General features: G+C 38.9%; 1 protein-coding gene across 13 annotated transcripts in view; it reads left to right on the top strand.

Annotated features, from left to right (window-relative positions):
* PPFIBP1 (PPFIA binding protein 1) overlaps positions 1 to 22,265 on the top strand; it is a 206,241-nt gene that overhangs the window by 152,246 nt on the left and 31,730 nt on the right. For 4 of the 13 annotated variants that reach the window (XM_061417546.1, XM_061417538.1, XM_061417540.1 and 1 more), the window contains exons 5-12: positions 4,226 to 4,312; positions 6,396 to 6,509; positions 8,334 to 8,465; positions 13,951 to 14,043; positions 14,841 to 14,933; positions 16,282 to 16,396; positions 18,002 to 18,034; positions 19,684 to 19,745. In XM_061417546.1, coding sequence (XP_061273530.1) covers positions 4,226 to 4,312; positions 6,396 to 6,509; positions 8,334 to 8,465; positions 13,951 to 14,043; positions 14,841 to 14,933; positions 16,282 to 16,396; positions 18,002 to 18,034; positions 19,684 to 19,745 — 729 coding nt within the window. The remainder of the gene's footprint in view (positions 1 to 4,225; positions 4,313 to 6,395; positions 6,510 to 8,333; positions 8,466 to 13,950; positions 14,044 to 14,840; positions 14,934 to 16,281; positions 16,397 to 18,001; positions 18,035 to 19,683; positions 19,746 to 22,265) is intronic. The other 9 variants (XM_061417550.1, XM_061417548.1, XM_061417544.1 and 6 more) reach the window with 3 other exon arrangements.

Below are 22,265 nucleotides of genomic sequence, written 5' to 3'. Positions count from 1 at the left end.
TTAAAATCCTCACGTTGATTCCAGTTTTGACCTAAACTCTCAGCTGGGTTGAATGTGGTCAATAAAAGGTTGCATCATGAGTGGTACTAGAAAGAGTTCTTTTGAAGGCATCTCTGGGATTTTGAGTAAAATAATTTGGGCTGGCTGGTCTTCAATGCATTGGATGTTAAATTCACCCAACAAGAGTTTATACCAAATATGTTTTTAATTATAGGCTTAGAATTTCATAAGCATATTGGGAGAATCAAAATAAATGTAATAAAGTTTCTATTAGCACTGAAAAACTATAAATGACTGATACACAAAATCACTTGTAAGCCCCCCCTGGCAGAATAATAGCTTTTCAGCAAAAGTTAATCATGAAGTTCAAGGCAAGATGTGGAGGAGAATTCGGTAGAGGAGAAGAGAATGACATGGTGTAAGAAAGAGGAGGTGGGGAGCAGTTGTGAAAGGTGGATTTCTATAGGCACAGAGAAGTGGGAGCTGGTACAGAGGTGGGCACAGTGCCATGGAATTAGATCTTGGAAAGGAGAATGAAAGTTCATTGAGAGAAAGAAATTGATGAGATAAGGATGGAGGCGATAAGTGTAGGTCAATTCACAGGGGAAACAGGAAGTCAAGGTTCCAAAATAGAAGAATGGTGAGCTTGTAAGAAGGAGTTAAGACTCAGTTCTCCCGAGACTGGCAGGAAGAAAGACAGGGAAGATGTAGGAAGCGATACGTAATACTGTGTGTTGAAGAAGGAAGTACATGAGGGAGTTCGTGCAAGAGGGCCTCAATTACTGACCATTGAAAAGGTTCTGGAGGGAATTCTCTGGAGGGCCAATGATTACGGCTCTGCACTCTGACTGCCAAAGGCCCAGCTTCAATCCCTGGTCAGGAAACAGATCCCACAAGCCATGCGGCACGGACGGGAGAAAAAAAAAAAGGCACTTTGCCAACAAAGGTCCGTCTAGTCAAGGCTACGATTTTTCCTGTGGTCATGTATGCATGTGGGAGTTGGACCGTAAAGAAGGCTGAGCACCGAAGAATTGATGCTTTTGAACTGTGGTGTTGGAGAAGACTCTTGAGAGTCCCTTGGACTGCAAGGAGATCTAACCAGTCCATTCTGAAGGAGATCAGCCCTGGGATTTCTTTGGAAGGAATGATGCTGAAGCTGAAGCTCCAGTACTTTGGCCACCTCATGCGAAGAGTTGACTCATTGGAAAAGACTCTGATGCTGGGAGGGATTGGGGGCAGGAGGAGAAGGGGACGACAGAGGATGAGTGGCTGGTTGGCATCACTGACTCGATGGACGTGAGTCTGAGTGAACTCCGGGAGTTGGTGATGGACAGGGAGGCCTGGGGTGCTGCAATTCATGGGGTTGCAAAGAGTCGGACACAACTGAGCGACTGAACTGAACTGATGAAGCCACCTCTTATATGTGGTAGGAAGAGAGGATATGGCTTGAGGGGAAAGGAGCTAGTGATCATGGTGTGTGCATACCAGGTAGTAGAGGAAATGCGAATAAATGTCTTGCTCAGAAGGAAGAAGGCCAGGATAAAACCATTCATTCATCTTTTATTTGCCTGATGTTTATTTAACATCTATCAGTGTTCCTTTGTTCAGCAGTCGGTTAGCACCCACTGTGCATCAGATTGAAAGAGGACTGTACAAAGAATTCAGAGTCTATAGGTACAGAGAGTTCTGTATGTAGTCAAGTCTAGCCTAGTCCATTCAGTGTGATGCCTGCTGCAACAAAGGGACATCTGGATGTGGTTAACTAGCATATGAGTGAACAGGCAACTCATGGAAGACATTCCAGACCAAGCCCCAGTTGAAGTGGATTCTAAGGAATGAGGTGGAACAAGGAGGGAAAGAGTTGGAGATACAGTCCATGCAGAAGGAATAGCATTAGTGTTTGAGAGAGCATGCCGGGTTTGGGGAGGCATGGAGTGATCTGGGAGGTAGGGCACAGGAGATGGAGGGAGAATAGAGACAGTAGGGTATTTGCCTAATGGAATGTACCTCTTGCTAGCATTTTTGAGGCAAAGGTAATAAAAATTAGCAGAAACTAACGTATGAACAGAACAGACCTTTATCTACTTGAATATACCAACAGAATATTTCAAAAGTACATAATTATTCCAGCAGTGGTTCATTTGTCTTTTATTCCTAAAGTTATTTTAGTGTTTAAAAATAAACTACTCACAAGCATTACGACTGCTTGTAAATATCAATACAGTGTTGAGAAACATGAGCATGCTCATTGTGGTCAATTTTTAATATTTTTTAAATGGATCATTTTGTAGAACTGGTTTGGGGACAGCTTATTTCCATGTCATAGGCAGTAGCTTCAAAAAACACTTCTAGAACTTGCTCTAGAAACAGTTCTGATCTTGTTATAGTCTCCTTCAGTCAGGAGAAAGAGGACTTTTGCTTTTTTTGTCCTCACTAAGGAGAAAGCTTTTTTTTTTCCCCTACCCAGGAAAATGTATATGTTTGTAAAACATTGCTTGTGTAATTTTAAAAGCAGGTGCCTGCTAGTGTTCATGATCAAAATGAGAGATTTAAAGTCATGTAGGGCGAGTCTCAGCACTTTTCTCAGATTGAGAACATCCATTCATTACACATCCTACTTCTTTCCCCAAAAACAGTCCTCAAGAGGTTAAGGTAAATTTCATTTTCCTGGTAGTCCTCAGGGATGGAAGTCATCCTAGCCACTCCATCAGACTCCTAATACTGGTCATTTAATTCTGGCTGTGATTATGCTGTGATAATTGTGCAGGTATGTGGTCAAGCAGCTGATGTTAAAAATTGTACCCACATAGTGCGTGCTTACTAACTAGTTTCAGATTCTCCTGTGGCCTTATGGGATGTATATATTTTTAGAAGAAACACCCTGCAATTTTCTTTTTCATTAATTCTCTGTTTTTGTTTGTTTTTGTTTCCTTCCCAAAACATAGCTTTTGGTATTTCCAGAACTAATACTAGAAAATGCATTAATTGGAAAGGTAGAATGATAAAAGCAGTTGATTCTGGAAAAATAATACTGTCACATCAGCTACGTCCTGGGCAGTAAGGATATACAGTGTGTGTTTTCTCTGATTCTAAGTCTGGGGTGGTTTATTTGCTTTTTCAGTTGAACTCTGGTTGGCCCCGTCCAACTATTTTATACTCCACTGGTTTGTATTTCTGTTGTATTTGAGTGAGTAATCAGAAAATTCTTTTGGGATTATACATTATGTGATTATGAACTATTTAAATGAGATACCAAGGGACACATCACATATACTACTGTGTTTCAAAATGACGTTTTTATGTTGTCTTCACTCTGTAAGCCTTTTTAACGTGTCTCCTTAATCACTTGCACATGTAAGATGGCTGAGAAAAAAAAAATCTACACTTCCACCCCCAATCTGTATTTCCTTTGGCATTTGTACCATCTGTAAACATACCCAAATCTGATTAAAAAAAAAAAAAAAGTAGGGGTGGGCAGAAGGGAGGAGAAAAAAAGAGTGAGCACTAGTCTAAGTAGAGCTCTGGGCTGGAAGCTGTGGAGGTTACAAGATAACACGAGTTTATAGACTGCCTGGAAGCTTAGTGTAATAGTAGGTGAACAAGCAAACGCAGAAGTTGTTGATGAATTCAGAACAGAACATGATAAATCGCCAGCAAATTTGGCGCATGCTGCCAGTAGAGGACTTTGTGGACTCAGTGCTTAAGGTCTTGAAAAGAAAAACAGAGAAAGGCTTCAGGGAGAAAGGAAACATTTGTTTTGTAATTTGGAGACTGGAGTAGCGGAAAGAAGCCTGCAGTCTTGCATTTAAAGGCCAGCATTTGCAGCCCTGGATTTGGGGCTGTGAGAGGAGAGGGGAGGATTGGAAGGCCCTCTCAGTATATTCCCACTGATGATGGCATTCAGGAGAAAGAGGGATTTTGTGCCCAACCACACACTCAACAAAGCTTTGCATGTCTCAAGTGGGTACTCTCTGTCAGTGACTCTCAGTAGTCACTGTCCCTTTTGGGTCATGATTTTCTGCTTGATGAGAAGTGCTTTTTTGTTGTTGTTGCTGTTTTTATATGAACTATGTTGCATTCCAATATTTTGTATTAATAGTAACAGCTGTGCTGAATTCTGTTCAGGTTCCTTGGATTAAAAACATATGCCATTTTTATTTTCCCACAGTAGTTCAGTGTTTAAGAGGGTCAGGCTTCCTGTGACACGTATCACTTCCTTTTTCAGACGAATGGACACCTCCCTGGGAATGGAGATGTGTATCAAGAAAGACTGGCCCGTTTAGAAAATGATAAAGAATCCCTCGTTCTTCAGGCAAGTGATTTTTAAATGCTTTTTTCCCCCTCATGACTTAACTTACAAAGACCATTGTAAATTGGGATGGCAAATTCAGTTGCTTACAGGAGCCAGACTGCTAATAGACATAAGTATGGGGCCATCTATACACATTAGGGACCAGTGAGGACTGTGATGGAACAAGGGTATGCATACCCAGTCTAGAGTGAGCAGCCCTTAGCCTCTGCTCTCCAAGGGCCCCCTGGGTGATAGGCACAATGTCATCTGATTTTCTGATAAATGATCTTTTTAAAAATGTATATATATAGCAGAAATTCTGACTTCGTAACTATATATGTATATATATATGTGTGTCTACATATTCATATATCTATTTCATAAATATGGATAAGAATTTCTGAATCTGAATATATATTTAATTTTTTCAATTTGAAAAATGATGCCATGGACCAAACAACACAAAGTGGGTAGTGGGGTCCTGTTTGTAGGTTAAATTAGAGTTTTCCTCTCCTTCACAGTCTTTTAAATCCTTGACAGATAGTTTTACTTTGGTATTTTGAGCTAAAAGAACTGAAGCATAGGGAATCCCCTGGTAGTCCAGTGGTTAGGATTTGATGCTTTCACTGCTGTGTCTGGGTTTGATCCCTGGTCAGAGAACTAAGATCCCACAAGCTGCGTGGTGGTGGGGGGAAAGAAAAGCATATTTTCTAGGCCAGTGATCCTTGGAAGGAAAACTCAGAGATTTGCAATAAACACTGAAGATGAAAGACCAACCCAGTGGCTCCTCTTGGACCTTTGAGCTACATCCTGGCTTTTGAACACATTTGTGTTCAAATGTGGGATCATGAAAGATCTCACAGAATTTGGATTCCCAGGATTCTCTTCTGTATTCTTTGTCAAGTACCAAAATTGAATAGTCCTTGTTGTGTGACAGCCCTGAATGAGAAGGGAGTTTACAGAAGAATGTATACATGTATTAATATAAGTATGGCTGGGTCCCTCTGCTGTTCACCTGAAACTGTCACAGCGTTGTTAATACGCTATACCCCAATACAAACCAAAAAGTTTAAAAAGAAGAAAAAGGAGATGTGGTATATAGTATGTATATTTACAGTGGAATACTACTCCATCATAAAAAAAGGAAATCTTCCCATTTGTGACAATGTGATTGGACCTTGAGGGTATTATGCTAAATGAAATGTCAAGACAGAGAAAGGCAGATACCACTTGTTTTCACTTATATGTGGAATCTAAAAGACAAATGAAAAAAACAAAACTGATAGATACAGAGAATAGATTGATGGTTACCAGAGAAGAAAGGTACTAGCGGATAGTTGGAATGAGTGCAGGGAGTCAACTCTATGGTGGCAGATGGCGACTAGACTTGTTATGATCACTTTGTAGTATGTACAAGTATCAAATTATTGCATTGAATACCTAAAACTAATATAATGTTATAATACTTTACTTCAGTAAATAAACGATACAGACCACTTTCAGTCAGTAGTGAAAGTCGCTCAGTCATATCCGACTCTTTGCGACCCCATGTCCATGGAATTCTCCAGGCCAGAATACTGGAGTGGATAGCTTTTCCCTTCTTCAGGGTATCTTCCCAAACCAGGAATCGAACCCAGGGCTCCTGCATTGCAGGCGGATTCTTACCAACTGAGCTATCAGGGAAGCCCTCCACAGACTGCTTTGGGGCGGGGGAGGAAACTAAATAGTCCTTGAGGACTTCTGTTTCTAATATTAATTCCGTTTCCTCTCTTAATCTCTAATACTGTCTCCCATCCTCACTGGACCCTCCAAAAAAGATAATTTGTCTACATGCTCTTTCTCATAAAGAGTTGCAATGTTTTTATCCTGTAAAGTGTTGCACATCCCCAGTTCAGCCCTAACTTTCTTAAAAATTGAAGAGGAATCCTCAAACCAACACGCATGATAAGTGTGTGAAGGGCTGGTTTCTTATTAATTTTTAGATTTTTTTTACAACCAAATGATTGGTAACATCATCCCAGTTTGTGTTCTCCGTAGACAAATAAAGCTGGCAGTGGGACCCAAATTCTTCCTAATTCATGACGGTATTTTGCTCTGTATACAGGTGAGTGTGTTGACAGACCAGGTAGAGGCTCAGGGAGAGAAGATTCGTGATTTGGAGTTTTGCCTTGAAGAGCACAGAGAGAAGTTGAATGCCACAGAAGAAATGCTGCAGCAGGTATGTTCAGAGGCGGGGCTTCCCTGCTGAACTGCTTGAGATGCTACATTTATATGTTGTGTTTGCTCTGATACAGTGGTGAATTGTATGATTCACTTAGACTGGCTTATTTGAAGCAAAAACCTAGAGTTGTGGGTCTCCAAACACATACACACAATAGAAAGTGTTCGTTGCGATTAGTGTCTGGAATAAAATATTATGATTTCAGTTTTCTTCTTTATGCTTTCATATGGTTGCCTCATTTCCAACCATGAGTGTATATTTTAGGATTAGGAAAAAGGGCTTCCCTGGTGGTTCAGATGGTAGAGAATCTGCCTGCATTGCAGGAGACCCAGGTTCGATCCTTGGCTTGGGAAGATTCCTCTGGAGAAGGGAAAGGCTACTCACTCTAGTAGTCTTGCCTGGAAAATCCCATGGACAGCGGAACCTGGGGGACTACAGTCCATAGCGTTGCAAAGAGTCTGATACAACTGAGTGACTAACACACAAGTACCTTATGTGACTCTTAGTGGAAAAAATGTATAACATATGTGGGCACACACACATGTATGATGCTTGTCTGCTAGAGGACCTGTCATACAGTAGGTAGACTACACACTGGAGTAGGACTGTTTAGGTTGGGTCCATGCTTTGCCATTTCTTTGCTGTAATGACTTTCTGCAAGTTCTTAATCTCTCTGCCCCTTACCTTCCTCAGCTGTTCAATTGCTCGGTTGTGTCCGACTCTCTGTGACCCATGGACTGCAGCATGCCAGGCTTCCCTGTCCTTCACTATCTCCCGGAGTTTGCTCAAACTCATGTCCATTGAGTCAGCGATGCCATCCATCCATCTCATCCTCTGTCGACCCCTTCTCCTCCTGCCTTCAATCTTTCCCAGCATCAGGGTCTTTTCAAATGAGTCAGTTTTTTGCATCAGGTGGCCAAAGTATTGGAGTTTCAGCTTCAACATCAGTCCTTCCAATGAATATTCAGGACTGATTTCCTTTAGGATTGACTGGTTGAATCTCCTTGCTGTCCAAGGGACTCTCGAGTCTTCTTCAATACCACAGTTCAAAAGCATCGATTCTTAAGTGCTCTGCTTTCTTTATAGTCCAACTTTCACATCCATAAATGACTACTGGAAAAACCATAGCTTTGACTAGATGGATCTTTGTTGGCAAAGTAACGTCTCTGCTTTTGAATATGCTGTCTAGGTTGGTCATAACTTTCCTTCCAAGGAGCAAGTGTCTTTTAATTTCATGGCTGCAGTCACCATCTGCGGTGATTTTGGAGCCCAAGAAAATAAAGTCTCTCACTGTTTCCATTGTTCCCCCATCTATTTGCCGTGAAGTGATGAGACCGGATGCCATGATCTTAGTTTTTGAATGTTGAATTTTAAGCCAACTTTTTCACTTTCCTCTTTGACCTTCATCAAGAGGCTCAACCGTTGAACAAGGATAATTCATGGGTTATCCTAATGAGTTTCTATCTCATAAGATTGTTTTGAGGATTGAACCACTTAGTACATGTAAAAACAAAACCTTTCACATAGCAAACATAATATCGTCATCAGTGTTATCACAGGCTTAAGAATATGTAAGTTTATATATGTGTTTATCAGTAGAACATATGTCTCCCGAAAAAGCAGACATGTGCTGCTTATTGAACACTAGTTTGGTTCAATGGAGGTTAACTAAAGCAAATAATTTTTCCAGATGTATCTGTTTAGAATTAATCTTCACATCCTCTACTTAATAATACTGTTTTACAGTCATAAGAAAGACACATCCATATGTGACTGTTTATAATAAAGCAACTTTTGCATGTATCTCTTCAATTCTAATAGGAGCTTCTGAGTAGGACATCCTTAGAAACTCAGAAGTTGGACCTGATGGCTGAAATATCTAACTTAAAGTTAAAACTGACAGCTGTAGAGAAGGACAGACTGGATTATGAAGATAGATTCAGAGACACGGAGGTAAGTGGTGCCCTTTCTCTCACTTTATATACATATACATACATACACACCCCCCCTTGGAGAAGGAAATGGCAACCCACTCCAGTATTCTTGCCTGGAGAATTCCATGGGCAGAGAAGCCTGGTGGGCTACAGTCCATGGGGTCGCAAAGGGTTGGACACGACTGAAGCGACGTAACCACGTATATATGTACACATACATATATATGTAGATATAGGGCTTCCCTGGTGACTCAGACAGCTTAAAAATCTGCCTGCAATGCAGGAGACTCAGATTCAGTCCCCAGCTTGGGAAAATCCCTGGAGAAGGGAATGGTACTCACTCTAGTATTCTTGCCTGGAAAATCCCATGGAGAGAGAAACCTGGTAGATTACAATCCATAGGGAGATCTCCTGCAAAGCAGGAGACCATCTCTCTGTCAACAAGATCCCCTGCAGAAGGGAATGGCCACCCACTCCAGTATTCTTGTCTGGAGAATTCCATAGACAAGAGGAGCCTGGTGGACTATAGTCCATGGGGTCACAAAGAGTCAGACATGACTGAGCAACTAACACTTTCATTTTAATTTATATATATGCATACTTATATATCTCACATACATATATTTCTAGAACAAGTTGAAATTCCTTGGAGTTGTGAAGGAGAGGCAGTTAATTACTATATGCCCTCATTATCCATACTTCTTTTTAAGAATAAGCTTACATTGACTTTTTAATCACTAAATGATAATATTAACTTTTATTTTGAGACTTTTGATATGAAATATTAATCCTTTCACTCGCCTTTAAAAATACTTTTGACTTTAGGACATTTGGAGCTTCTGTCTGTCTGTCTGCCATTTGTGTATCCATCTGTCTGTCCGTTCATCTGTTCATCCATACTGATTCTCTTCATTGTGGAAATAATGGATTCAAGTGCATGACTTTACTAATAATTCTTATTTAGGCACATTGATTATTCAGTATGTAATAAGTAGATTTTTAAATAGGTGTAGCAAACATGCTTTCATTATGTACTCATCACAGATTTTAGAGGTCATTTAATTTGGACTTTTACTTTTGGTCTGTTCCACATGCAAGTCATTCCACTTAATAAATACAGCTCATTATACTTTTGTGAAATTCAGGGTAGATTTTACAACTTGAAGTACCCCTTTTCATGGCTAAACATGCTTGCTTGTTTGTTCAGCTTAGTTTATTGTTACTCTAGGTCTTCTAGTTTGTTAACTGCTTTTTGTCAGGAGGTGCAGTGCAGAGCATATCCATATGAAATCTACTCATTAGAAAAGAAATATAAAGAGCTGTAAAATTTTTTTCTCTCCTAGGGCCATCTCTTCATTTTTCTTTATTTTCTTTGCTTGGTTGGCTATGGAGAAGTGTCATACTTAGCTACAAAATGGGCACCAAGAAGGAGAGAAGAGAAATCATTTACTTACTCTTCCCCTCTGTTTTTATTTCAAATATTTATTTTATGCTGACTGCATGCCATCATAATATGAGCTATATTACATGGTTTCCACTGTATGAAAGTCCTTCCTAGATCTGAATTTAATAAGGTTTATACTCTTAAGTTGCAAAGAGTCAGACATGACTTAGTGGCTAAACAACAACAAACACTCCATTGCTATTTTTAGAGTTAAATTTTCTGTCAAATATATAACTATACTGGAAAGTCTTGGTATATGTATTATTTCCTCAGTAGCAAAAGGAAATCCCAACTTAGCTCACATTTTAATCTTAAAGCTCTTAGTCTATTTTTCGTTTAACTGAGACAGGAGCTCTTAAAACTTAGAAAACTACTTAGTTTCTTTAAAATTCTTGCTTTTGTGCTTTCTTTAAAAATCTGTTTGGATATTTCTTCTTTTCCTTTTTTGTCCTTCCCTGACTCCACAGCTGCTGTATAAAATGGTGGTAGAATTCAGTCAACAGGTAGCTAAGGTGGCAGTAGAGCTAACTCTGGTGTCAGGAAAGAAGTTTGCAGTTTTGAAGCCTTAAGGGGTGGGTTTACTATACATACAAAGTTTAGGGAAAGTCTAACCCATACTGCTGCTGCTGCTAAGTCTCTTCAGTCGTGTCCGACTCTGTGCGACCCCATAGACGGCGGCCCACCAGGCTCCCCCGTCCTGGGATTCTCCAGGCAAGAACACTGGAATGGGTTGCCATTTCCTTCTCCAATGCATGAAAGGGACACGTGAAAGTGAAGTCGCTCAGTCGTGTCCGACTCCTCGTGACCCCATGGTCTGCAGCCTTCCAGGCTCCTCTGTCCGTGGGATTCTCCAGGCAAGAGTACTGGAGTGGGGTGCCATTGCCTTCTCCATTAACCCATACAATTGTGCTTAATTTGGATGCAAGATGTTAACCAACCATTAGGACTAAGTTGAAGTAGCTGGCTGTTTTATGATTTTTTTTTTTTTTTGGTAAGATCCCAGAGCAATATTTCTTTTTTTTTTTCTTTCTTTTTTTTTTTCCTTTTTTTTTTTTTTTAATTTATTTTAAATTTTTAAAAGAAAATCCATCCTGAACCCTCCTCCCTCCTCCCTCCCCATACCATCCCTCTGGGTCGTCCCAGTGCACCAGTCCCAAGCATCCAGCATCGTGCATTGAACCTGGACTGGCATCTCGTTTCATACATGACATTTCACATGTTTCAATGCCATTCTCCCAAATCTTACCACCCTCTCCCTCTCCCACAGAGTCCATAAGCCTGTTCTATACATCAGTGTCTCTTTTGCTGTCTCGTATACAGGGTTATCGTTACCATCTTTCTAAATTCCATATATATGCGTTAGTATACTGTATTGGTGTTTGTCCTTCTGGCTTACTTCACTCTGTATAATAGGCTCCAGTTTCATCCACCTCATTAGAACTGATTCAAATGTATTCTTTTTAATGGCTGAGTAATACTCCATTGTGTATATGTACCACAGCTTTCTTATCCATTCATCTGCTGATGGACATCTAGGTTGCTTCCATGTCCTGGCTATTATAAACAGTGCTGCAATGAACATTGGGGTACACGTGTCTCTTTCCCTTCTGGTTTCCTCAGTGTGTATGCCCAGCAGTGGGATTGTTGGAGCATCAGAGCAATATTTCTGTCTCTTGACTTTGTCTGCATTTTTTGTAAAACCCTTTTTTGGTGTTTTCTTGCTTCACTTATGCGTTGCCTCAATCATATGCAAGGTGATCTTGTCACCAAACCTCTAGTAAACTTCAGTTCCTGATAACTTTCTAATATATTCAGCACTATTGGTAAGATATAGCATGCCTTTTAGAGATTAGAGATTATGGGATATTAAAAACTGCTTTTATATACGAAAATAATTGAAGTAGTCTTTAAGATTAAAACTAAAAAAGTTAAAATGAATACGCTCATTTTCCTACCTTTTCCCCTTAATTGAAATGTTTCTCTGGCTGTTTCATGAATCCAAAATTCTTTAACTTTGTCTTAAGATTTTAGGTTATTTGGAGATTAATTTCTAAGGAAACAGTGGAGTGTGGGGAAGAAGTAGAAGTATAGGCACTTCCAAAAGATTAGGGGTAGAGAAGTCTTGAAACCTTGGAAGACAGGGCTTGCCTATCCCAGAATTGCTGATAGGTGGTTAGCATTCAACAGTGCCCCCTTCTGGTAAGAATACAGATATCAGAAACGAGTTTCTGTGGAGCCCTAGTTTTCTGCGAAGGAAAAGAGAAAGATAACAAGGATTTTCACTTTCAAAAGTACTGAACTTCTGATAAGAAATTACTTGGAAATAATTTGTATTACATTTTTTAAAGTTTCATATTTAGGAGCTACTTCCAGATTTTCTAGCTTGAGTTATCATGGAAAGATAGGGCTTCTTTCAGATTAAAAATTTATGTTCATACTTACAGTATTACCTCAAGGGATAATTGGGTAGTTCTTTTTTAATAGAAAAATGACCTCAATTTATAATTCTGTTTTCTTCATTTGTTTCTTCTTTATAAATTGCCACTATTTCTAAAGGAAGTGGTAAAATACAACAATCCAAATAGAATTCAAAGCTGAGGAATTCCAGCAATCAACAATTCAACAACAGAATAGAAACAATCCAAATAGAATTCCAATCCAAATAGAATTCCTTTTAACAATAAGTGGGAAAATATATCTGTGGAAGACCAGATTGATTAAAGATTACTAAGAACTCATATTATGCAAGAGTGCTTAATAAATGGTAGATAAATGAATAGGAGAAACTGGACTTTTCCCTCTTACTTGAATTATGAACTTACAGATAAACTAAATCACAACTTAATCACAATTAAAATGTTATTAAATGATGTCAAACATTTATGTCATTCATAAACAGAAAATAGCTTCTTATTGAAACACTGTATTAACAGTTATAATATTCAAAAGTATTATGTAATACTAGGTAATACTTTGCCCCGTTTTACAAGAAACTACAATTTAAAAACCTGTAGGTTAAGTATATTTCACTAGAGCATCCTTTACCTGGCCTCTGTGAGGTTGAATCATTACACTTTAATATCATTGTTCTGTTTGTTTTTTATAGCATTCTTGTGTAATTCTTTTCTGTTACCTGGGAATCTGTGGCTCAGGAATAAATATCTTGAGAGGAACAAAAACACGTTAACCATTGGTGGAAGCTTCATACCTTGTTGTTAGAGAAGAGGCGTCTTCACAGACTATTTGAGCCCTTCTTCTGGATGACTTAGTATTGTTTTGCATTCTGATTTCTTTTTCCTACTCTCTGGCCTGTGGACAAAAATATGTCACTATTGCTCAGAATATTTAGACTATGTTTACAAACAAATTAGATTTTCTAAAATAAAAGTAGAAAAGGTGTATGATTGTATTTGTATTATGAAAACATTAGGGTTGCTTTCTTTTGCATTTTTCCAAACATAAAATTATATTATGATGCTGAATATATTTGTAAATGACAGGGCTCTCATCTAACCTCAAATTTAGAATCCTTGGTTTAAAGTGTTTGAATTTCATTCATTTCTCCCAGATTGGGTTGAGGAAAAATATGTATCTTTTGTAGACAAATTAAGTAATTAGAAAAATATTTTTATAAATATCCATATATCGCTGAAAGGGCCCTAAAAGTTAATGACTTTACTAAAGAAAATTTCTCTGGATTATTTTAAAAAGATGGAGTTCATATAGTGATTTTTAATGTAGAAATATTTGCTTAATGATAACAAGTAATCAGTTACCTTTCTTAAAAATTATTGTCACTTTTCATTTCCATAATCAGTCCCATCATTTTAGGGAGGAGGCAGTGTTTTCAATGGAAAGATTCAATGGATCTTTCAGTGGATCCGTGGAAAGATTCAATGGAAAGATTCTCGAGGAGACGCATTCATTCCCATTTGTCTAATCTCATTCATCCAGCTATAACCCAAGAGCCATTGACTGAGGATTTCCAAACTGCTATTTTGGTAGGTAAAATAGGTGTTTACTGCTTTCCTAATGTATTTCCTTGTTTGTTTTTGGACAGGGGCTAATGCAGGAGATCAATGATTTGAGGTTAAGAGTCAGTGAAATGGAAAATGAAAGACTTCAGTATGAGAAAAAGCTGAAATCTACTAAGGTAAGTTTTCACAACGGCGAAAAATTTTATATAAGTGGCTCCACTACTTACCCATGATCAATAATATAGATAAAATACATTTTCTACTTAGAATGTGATAAAGAAGGCATTTTAAGGCATTTTACAAGTGAACAAAGTTTTTCCCCAAGCCGGAGACCATCTAGAATTTAAACACTATTGTTCTGAATAAGGGCTTCTCTGGTGGCTCAGTTGGTAAAGAATCCGCCTGCAATACAGGAGACCCTGGTTCAATTCCTGGGTCGGGAAGATCTGCTGGAGAAGGGATAGGCTACCCACTCCAGTATTCTTGGGCTTCCCTTGTGGCTCAGCTGGTGAAGAATCCACCCACAGTGCAGGAGACCTGGGTTCGATCCCTGGGTTGGGAAGATCCCCTGGAGAAGGGAAAGGCTACCCACTCCAGTATTCTGGCCTGGAGAATTCCATGGAGTGTATAGTCCATGGAGTCGCAAAGAGTTGGACACGACTGAACAACTTTCACATTCTGAATAAGTAGAGAAGGGAATCGCACCCCACTCCAGTATTCTTGCCTGGAAAGTTCCATGGACAGAGGAGCCTGGCAGGCTGTAGGTCCATGGGGTCCCAAAAGAGTTGGACACAACTCAGTGACTGAACAGCAACAATTTTGAATAAGAACCAGGGTTGAACTAATTTGATAGAACATAACCTGTCATTTCTCTCAGTTATCTAACCTCTTTTATAAACTGGTACTGTGTTCTTGGTTACTTAGCTTGTCTTTTTCTATCTGTAGTTTTCTTTCACTCCTGTCTCTCTACCAGTCTTTAATGGCCAAACTTTCTAGCATGAAAATCAAGGTGGGTCAGATGCAGTATGAAAAGCAGCGGATGGAACAAAAGTGGGAATCACTGAAGGTGTAGTAGACCTTGGGTAATGGGTCCATGGCCTGTTGCTTTCTGGCTTGTGTTGTTTTGCTGTGATGGTGTTTTTAGTGGTGTGTGCATTCATTTTTGTGTGTGTGTCCCCCCCTTTTTTTTTTTAATATGTGTAAAGCTAATTAAAGGGACATTGCAATCCCTAATATTGTTTTCAGAAGCATATGAAATAGTGAAAAGTAATAAACTTGTAAAATAAAAGTATTTGTTTATAAATTAAATCTCATTGTCTTAGAATGAGATCCAAGCATGGTAAAATAATTGCAAAAGTTCACCTGGGAAAGACTTCTCTTTGGTATCAGTAATAAACGGTCTTATTCTTTCAAGACTTTCTCAAAGGTAAATGCGTGCATCAAGTAACGCTACCGTGGCAGTGAGTAGATGTTACTGTTTAGTAAGCATAGTAGAACTATAACGAAGCATAGAAAGCTCATGGCAGCACCTCTTGACAGGGCTACTGAAAATTCCTTATATTTGGTGTCGATTCCCACCATAAGTAAAAACTATAATAGGCCAACTTCTTAGCTGCTTTGGAGAGCTACATCTTCTCATAATGCTAAACGTAATAGCTATCTTTACCAACTGAAAATAAAATGTTATATTGAAAATAAAGGCACACTTATTAGCATTGCATAGCTTTATTTCCTGTGTTAAATATAACCAGCAGCTGAAACAAACTTCAGTAAATAGAACATTGGATTTAAGGTCTTAAATAGTTGTGTAGTTTTTTTTTTTTTTTTAAGATTAAAGAATCTCTTTTTCCCATTGTTGTAGGAGATTCTATTCTTTTACCTTAGTGATGAGAAGGAATTATTTAGTCCCATGACTTAAAGTTGTTTATTGCCTGCTGCCTTATCCACTAATTAAGTTCTGTCTTGTCTAGGGAACATGAGTACCATCTTGAAATGCTGAATAAATGTCAAGCAAGTCTAATATATTTTTCAAATTTGTATTTTGTTTTGCTTTTATGACACTAAGCATCTAATTTGATTATCTTCTTTGATTAACTTGGTCAGATGTTTTATTTAACGTAAGATTTAAACCTTAGGGCTGCCCTAGTCCTAATTACACTTTAAAAGATTCATTTTTAATTTGTTTACAAAGAAACTTGAAATAATTATACCACAGTTATTATAAATTGGACTTTTATTAATTATCTTGCTTCCTGCTTATCATTGCCACTGATTTCTGAAGTTTGTGTCTAAATTCTTGTAGTTTTTTTTGTTTCATTCATGAAAACTAATTATTGACTCAAGAGTTAACAGACTCTCGGAATATTCCCTTTTAGTCATAATCTACTGTTTTTGAATGAATTTATCATTTGTAGGAGGAGCTGACATCTCTGAAAGAACAACTGGAAGAGAAGGAATCTGAAGTGAGAAGACTACAAGAAAAATTGGTTTGCCAGATGAAAGGAGAAGGGATTGAAATTCTTGATCGAGGTAAGAATATGTATTAAACATTTGTTTTCTTCTTTTGTTAAAACCATCACAATCTATGAGAGAAGTTGATGTTAGATGATGTATAACTTTAGCATCAAAGAGAGAGAGGAGCAGCAGAAGCCATCTGAGCCTGGGACCGCAGAGACTCCTCTGAGACTCTTCTCTGTGCTTGGGCACATGTTAACTTCCTCTTGAGCAGCCAGAGGAGGGCACCTCTGTACTTTTGCGGATGGTTATTTTAGATTAAGCCTAATCATTGGTCTTAATGTTAGTTGCTCAGTCGTGGCAACTCTTTTGCACCCGCATGGACTGTAGCCCACCAGTCTCCTTTGTCCATGGGATTTTCCAGGCAAGAATACTGGAGTGGGTAGCCATTCTCTTCTCAAGGGGATTGTCCTGACCCAGGGATCAAACCCAGGTCTCCTGCATTGCAGGCAGATTCTTTACTGTCTGAACCACCAGGGAAGCCTACATGGTTAATTATTACATGGTAAATTCTCATCATGAGAAAGTTCTTGTCCAAATTGCAATTTTCTGTGCAGTGAAGGGCTTGAATGAGATTACCTCCATAGTCTTCTTGGCTCTAGATTGCCCTGGCTTTGTTTATCTGCAGGTATCACAACTCCCTATCCATCTGAAAATTCAGTTCGTCCAACATTGAGGGAAATGGATCTTTCGTCTCTGTTTCCACATATATAGAATGTACTTTCTTTGGGGACATTCACAGGCAGGTTATGCTTTCAAGAGTCTTAAGAGAAAAATGGATTCATAGGACTTGTGAGCTATAGAGGCTACGTTAGAGTAATGCTACCCAAAATCAGATCTGAGGACTAGCACTGGTCTATGATTAGGGTAAGACAGAGGATGAAATGGTTGGATGGCATCACTGACTCGATGGACGTTAGTTTGAGCAAGCTCGGGGAGTTGGTGATGGACAGGGAAGCCTGACGAGCTGCAGTCCATGGGATTGCAAAGCATCAGACACGACTGAGTGACTGGACTGAACTGAATTGGTCTGTGAACCACTTGTTAGCAGTACCTGGCCAGACAGGTATAGGCATTAAGAGCTAGTGTTTAGAAACTCATGGAATCTGATGCTGACATAACATCTAACTGCATGATCAGTGGACTCATCTTGTTGAACAGGAAATGGATCATTTCAGTGCTGTTGAAATTGAATGGTGAGATGGAGATGACGTAAGCAGTGTCCTCATCATGTTCAGGAGGGTCATAGATCAGACTGTAATGGAAATATAAAAAGCAACTGATGCCACATTAGCTGGATTTTCATCACAGTGTTTAAGAAGCATTTGTACATGGAAGGCCCAATTTTAATATGAGAAAATCAAGTCTCAGAAAGATGAAGTAACAGAGGTAGTAACTCAGATTTACGTCTTCTGATTAATTACATGAGGTTCTAACCTCACAGAAAGCATTATGGTATTATAGTGCCAGTCCTGAAGTCATAAAATAATGCTTCCTATTCAGTCTTTATGAGATTAAAGTCTCTTTACTTTAGGTAAAAAGAGACCAAATTATAGTGCTTTTGAAATATTATTGTTGTAATATATGCTAACTTCCAATTCAATGGGTTTTCCTGCACAGATGAAAATTTTAAAAAGAAGCTCAAAGACAAAAGTAAGGTTTTTGGTGTATTTCCATGAGCCTTCACATTCACCCAAAGTACTACTTGGACTGTTCTTTGCATGTGTTTTTAAAACATTTCTCTCACCAAAGATGTAAAATTGCTTCATCAATAAGCTCCTCATTTCTTCAGAATTTACAAAATAGAGGGTAACTAACAGACGATAGAAGCAGGAGTAAAAGACCATTTTGCAGATTGTACCTGAGTCAGCCCCTTTGCTCTGCAGGATTCAGCAGAGCCCCCAGACTGGCAGAGGCGAGGAAGCATTTTCTCGTGGCCTGAGATACAGGGTCAGAGGAGAAAACAATGTTTGTACTCCAATGAAAATCTGCTTTAAAAAAAATAAATTTATTTATTTATTTTTGACTGCACTGGGTCTTTGTTACTACATGCAGGCTTTCTCTGTTGCAGTGTGTGGGCTTGAGGGCATAGGCTCAGTAGTTGTACACAGAGTTAGTTGTCCCTCAGCATGTAGGATCTTGGCAGACCAGGGATCAAACCCGTGTGCCCTGCATTGGCAGGTGGATTCTTCACCACTGGACCACCAGGAAAGTCAAAACCTGCTGTTTTTAAAATTTACCACAGTTAACAATCATTTTGAACTTGCTTTTGCTTGCCAGTGTTTTGTAGCCCACTTTTTCACTGAGATCTATATTAGGAGGTTCTATAAACATACCCTCTTGTGTTACAAAAGAAATTGTACCCAGGCTGACTAACAGAGCCTAGATTATATAATGCAGGATAAAGATAAACCCTTAGTGGCCTTTCCTCCAGATGTTAAATTCTTCAGGAAGTTTGCCATTTAAAAAATAATAATAAAAGCAGTTCCTACAGAGTATACCGTAATTGAAAATGTTATATCTCTGCTGGATGATGCATCATTGTGTTAAAATTCACCTTTAGTAGTATTTTTTCTCTTGGAAGCAGACAATTTTAGCTAAACTTTTTTCTCTAATTTTTTTAATTTGTGATCTCATTTTGGATTGACTTTTCATATTTAAAATATTTGTTTTTATGATTAAAGTAGCATGCTTTTCTATTTGAATATCAGGTTTTAAGGAGAATCACTTACTTTGGCCCTTATATTTTAAGATAGTATTGGAAATGAAGTTTATAGATGAAGCAACGTACTTATTATCCTTCTGTATGGAATCTACAGCTAGCTTCTTAGCATGACACTCATGTAAATATCACATTCCATCAGGCTGTTACCATTTGCGTCTCTGTCTTGGTTATAACTGAACATTTTCTCTGCTTTTGTCATATATATGCCATTCATCACTTTCACCTGCTTTATTATAAGTTTCTTCTGTTAAAACTCCATGTTTTTATTGTTATGGCACTGAATTTTCATCTTCAGCGTTCTTATCAGGATTTTGTTCTTGCTTTGAGAGAGGGCAGTTGTTTTTTTTTTCTAGAATGATGACTATTAAGGTGAGCTATAATAGAAAGTGTTCATTTTTCAGATTTTCCCTAAAAGAGAATATAAATGGTAAATGTGCCTTAAAAAAAAAAAAACAAGCAGAATAAATTATTAACATTTTTACCTTAAAACATTTCAACATGAAGAGTCAGTAGTTTCTTGTTATTTTCACACATGTTTAAAAAAACACATTTCTGATTTGATGTTGTGATATTTCAGATATTGAAGTACAAAAAATGAAAAAGGCTGTGGAGTCTTTGATGGCAGCAAATGAAGAAAAGGTATGTAGGTGAAATTTAACTATTTGGATATGTTACATCATCATTTTGATCATTCCATGCATTTTCATCAGATACCCTAGTTTGAAAGAACATCCCCTAAACAACTGACATTAAGCGGAAGCATTCTCCCTTCCTGCCCAAGTGGACCTGCTCTCAGTGGGCCAGTGACATACTTGTGCTATGTGGATAGCACAAGTAGAGCCCGCAGAGAATCCATCCCTCCAGCCCACCGTCTTGAATTTAGAAAGTGTTAAAGCTATCAGATCAGCTTCTTACATTCAGGTGACAAATGAGAGAAAGGACATAGCCCATAGTACCTCCTTTCTGTGGTCCCTGGAAATTCTGGGCCACCATATGAACTCTGAAGGAGGTAGCCATGGCAGTTTTAGCTTCACCATCATGTTGACTTTAATCTCTATGAACACGTTGCTTCCTTCACACTGCTGACCTCTTTCACATCTGGGATTGTCTCTGCTCTCCTGTGTGGTGAGATGCCAGGAAACAGGCACAGGCACCATAATCAAGATGGCACGAGGCTTTGTTTAAGATGCACTGGCCTAATGCCAACATCTCCAGGAGGGCTTCTCCTCTAGCTGTTGCTTCTTCTCAATGCCTTTTGCTCAGAGCAGGGACGGAGGCCCTTAATAAAGTAACATGTCTCTTTGGCTTCCCTGACCAACCACATACCCAGCAGGCAGGTTCAGATCCTGTCACCAGAACTGTCCCCCCCTCATGTCCCTTAATGAGTAGAACAAGGAGACATTTTCCCACAAAAAGAGTTAACTTCGAGGAAATAAAAACCAAGCCAATGCTAAAGAACTTTGTCTTGATCTTTTTCTCATCATAAGCTTCCTTCTCTTTCTTGCCTAACTCTGTTTATTGCCTTTCATTCTTTTTGTTCTTTATTCAACGGAAGTAAACTCATTCTGCCCACCCACCCATATATAGGTTTATTTGTGCTAGTCTTCCCCACATCAAATAAAAAAGTCATTAGCAAGCTGTTCACATAGATTGAATTTGAGAAAAAAACAACAACAACAACACTAAAATTCGTTTTGTTTTCATTTCTCTCCCTCAAAAAGCAACAATAGCAAGCAAAACTCCCAGTGTTGTATGAGGGCTTATTAGATGCTCAGACTTCTCTAAGAGCACCAAGAGTGACCTAACTTCTTGGTGGTTCCAAGAAGCCTTCAAAGAGGACGTATTTGGGCAAATCCTGAGTGAGAGCAAGAGTCATTTATCAGGAAAATGAAGTGTTCTGGGCAAAAGATCCATGAGCAAAAACACAAGTCAAAACCAAGTCTTGAAACAGCCACGGCATACTGGGAAAGTTCTGGAGCCATGAGATACAGATGGAGGACACGAGTGTATGAGGGGGTGCTATAGTGAAGCTGATGATTAAACAATTTGGGGTCTCAGCTTTAGACCTGGAACTGTGACATAATTAAATTGCCGTGTTAAAAAGCCAATTCTGGTGGCAGAATAGAAGCAAGAATAAAAGAAAGAGAATGAAGACAACAATTAAGAGGCTGTTAAAATAGGTGAGAAATGAAGATGTGGAAACAAGGCAGTGGCAGTGAAGTGATAAGGAGGGGGCGGATTTTAGAGAAATTCACTGGTTAGCAAGAGTTTTAAATCTTTGGATTTGGGAAATATTTTCTGGTTTGGGCAGTGGGTTGAATGAGGGTACCCATAAAAGAGTTAAGGGAATCCAAGCAGAGACTCAAGTACTCGGGGCGAATAATGAGCTTCATTTTAGATGTATTCAATTTGTGATGTGTTTGTGGGACATTACAGAGATTTCTCATAGAAAGTTGGAAAATGAATCTACATTTTAGGATTAATGTAGGATTATAAGTTGGTGGGCAGTGAGCCCTGTCAATTTTAGGAGAAATATAGAGTTGAATTATGTAGATTGGTGGGGACAAAACTATAGTTGATGTATCAGTTTGCTTTTGCTCCGTAATAAATCACATTTGTTGATTCTCATACTTCTGTAGATTGGCTAGATTGTTCTAGTCTAGGCTGACTTTGCTGATCCTCTACCATTTGCTGGTGGCTGGGATGGGGCTGGATATTCACATGTCTGGTGATTGACAGACTGGGTTGTGTCTTCTCCAAATGATCTCCCTATCTCCATTAGGCTAACCTACGCTTCTTCACGTAGTGGCCTCAGAGTTCCTAGGGCAGCAAGAGAGGGCACGCCCCAGTGTGCAACTACTTTTCAAGCCTTTGCTTTGAACCACATTTGTTATATATCATTAGCCTAAGTAGGTCATATGGTCATGCCCCAAATCCATGTTGGAGGGAGCTAGGGGACCCATGTTTATCATCTACCAAACTGAGGGCCTGGGAGAAGAGAAGAGGGTAAAGGAGAAAACCCTGAAGCTCTAACATTTCATATTCTGGGTTGGGATGATAGCGTGGGGTGGAGTTGGGGGTAATGAAAGTGAATATTCATCTGCTCAAGGATTAATAAATCAAGACAGAAGAAAAGAAAGAGTGGAGAGGAAAATGAAA

This window comes from Bos javanicus, chromosome 5, assembly GCF_032452875.1.
Source record: "Bos javanicus breed banteng chromosome 5, ARS-OSU_banteng_1.0, whole genome shotgun sequence".
Lineage (NCBI taxonomy): Eukaryota > Metazoa > Chordata > Mammalia > Artiodactyla > Bovidae > Bos > Bos javanicus.
The sequence above is the reverse complement of the archived record's forward strand: the minus strand, read 5'-3'. Positions and strand labels throughout refer to the sequence as shown.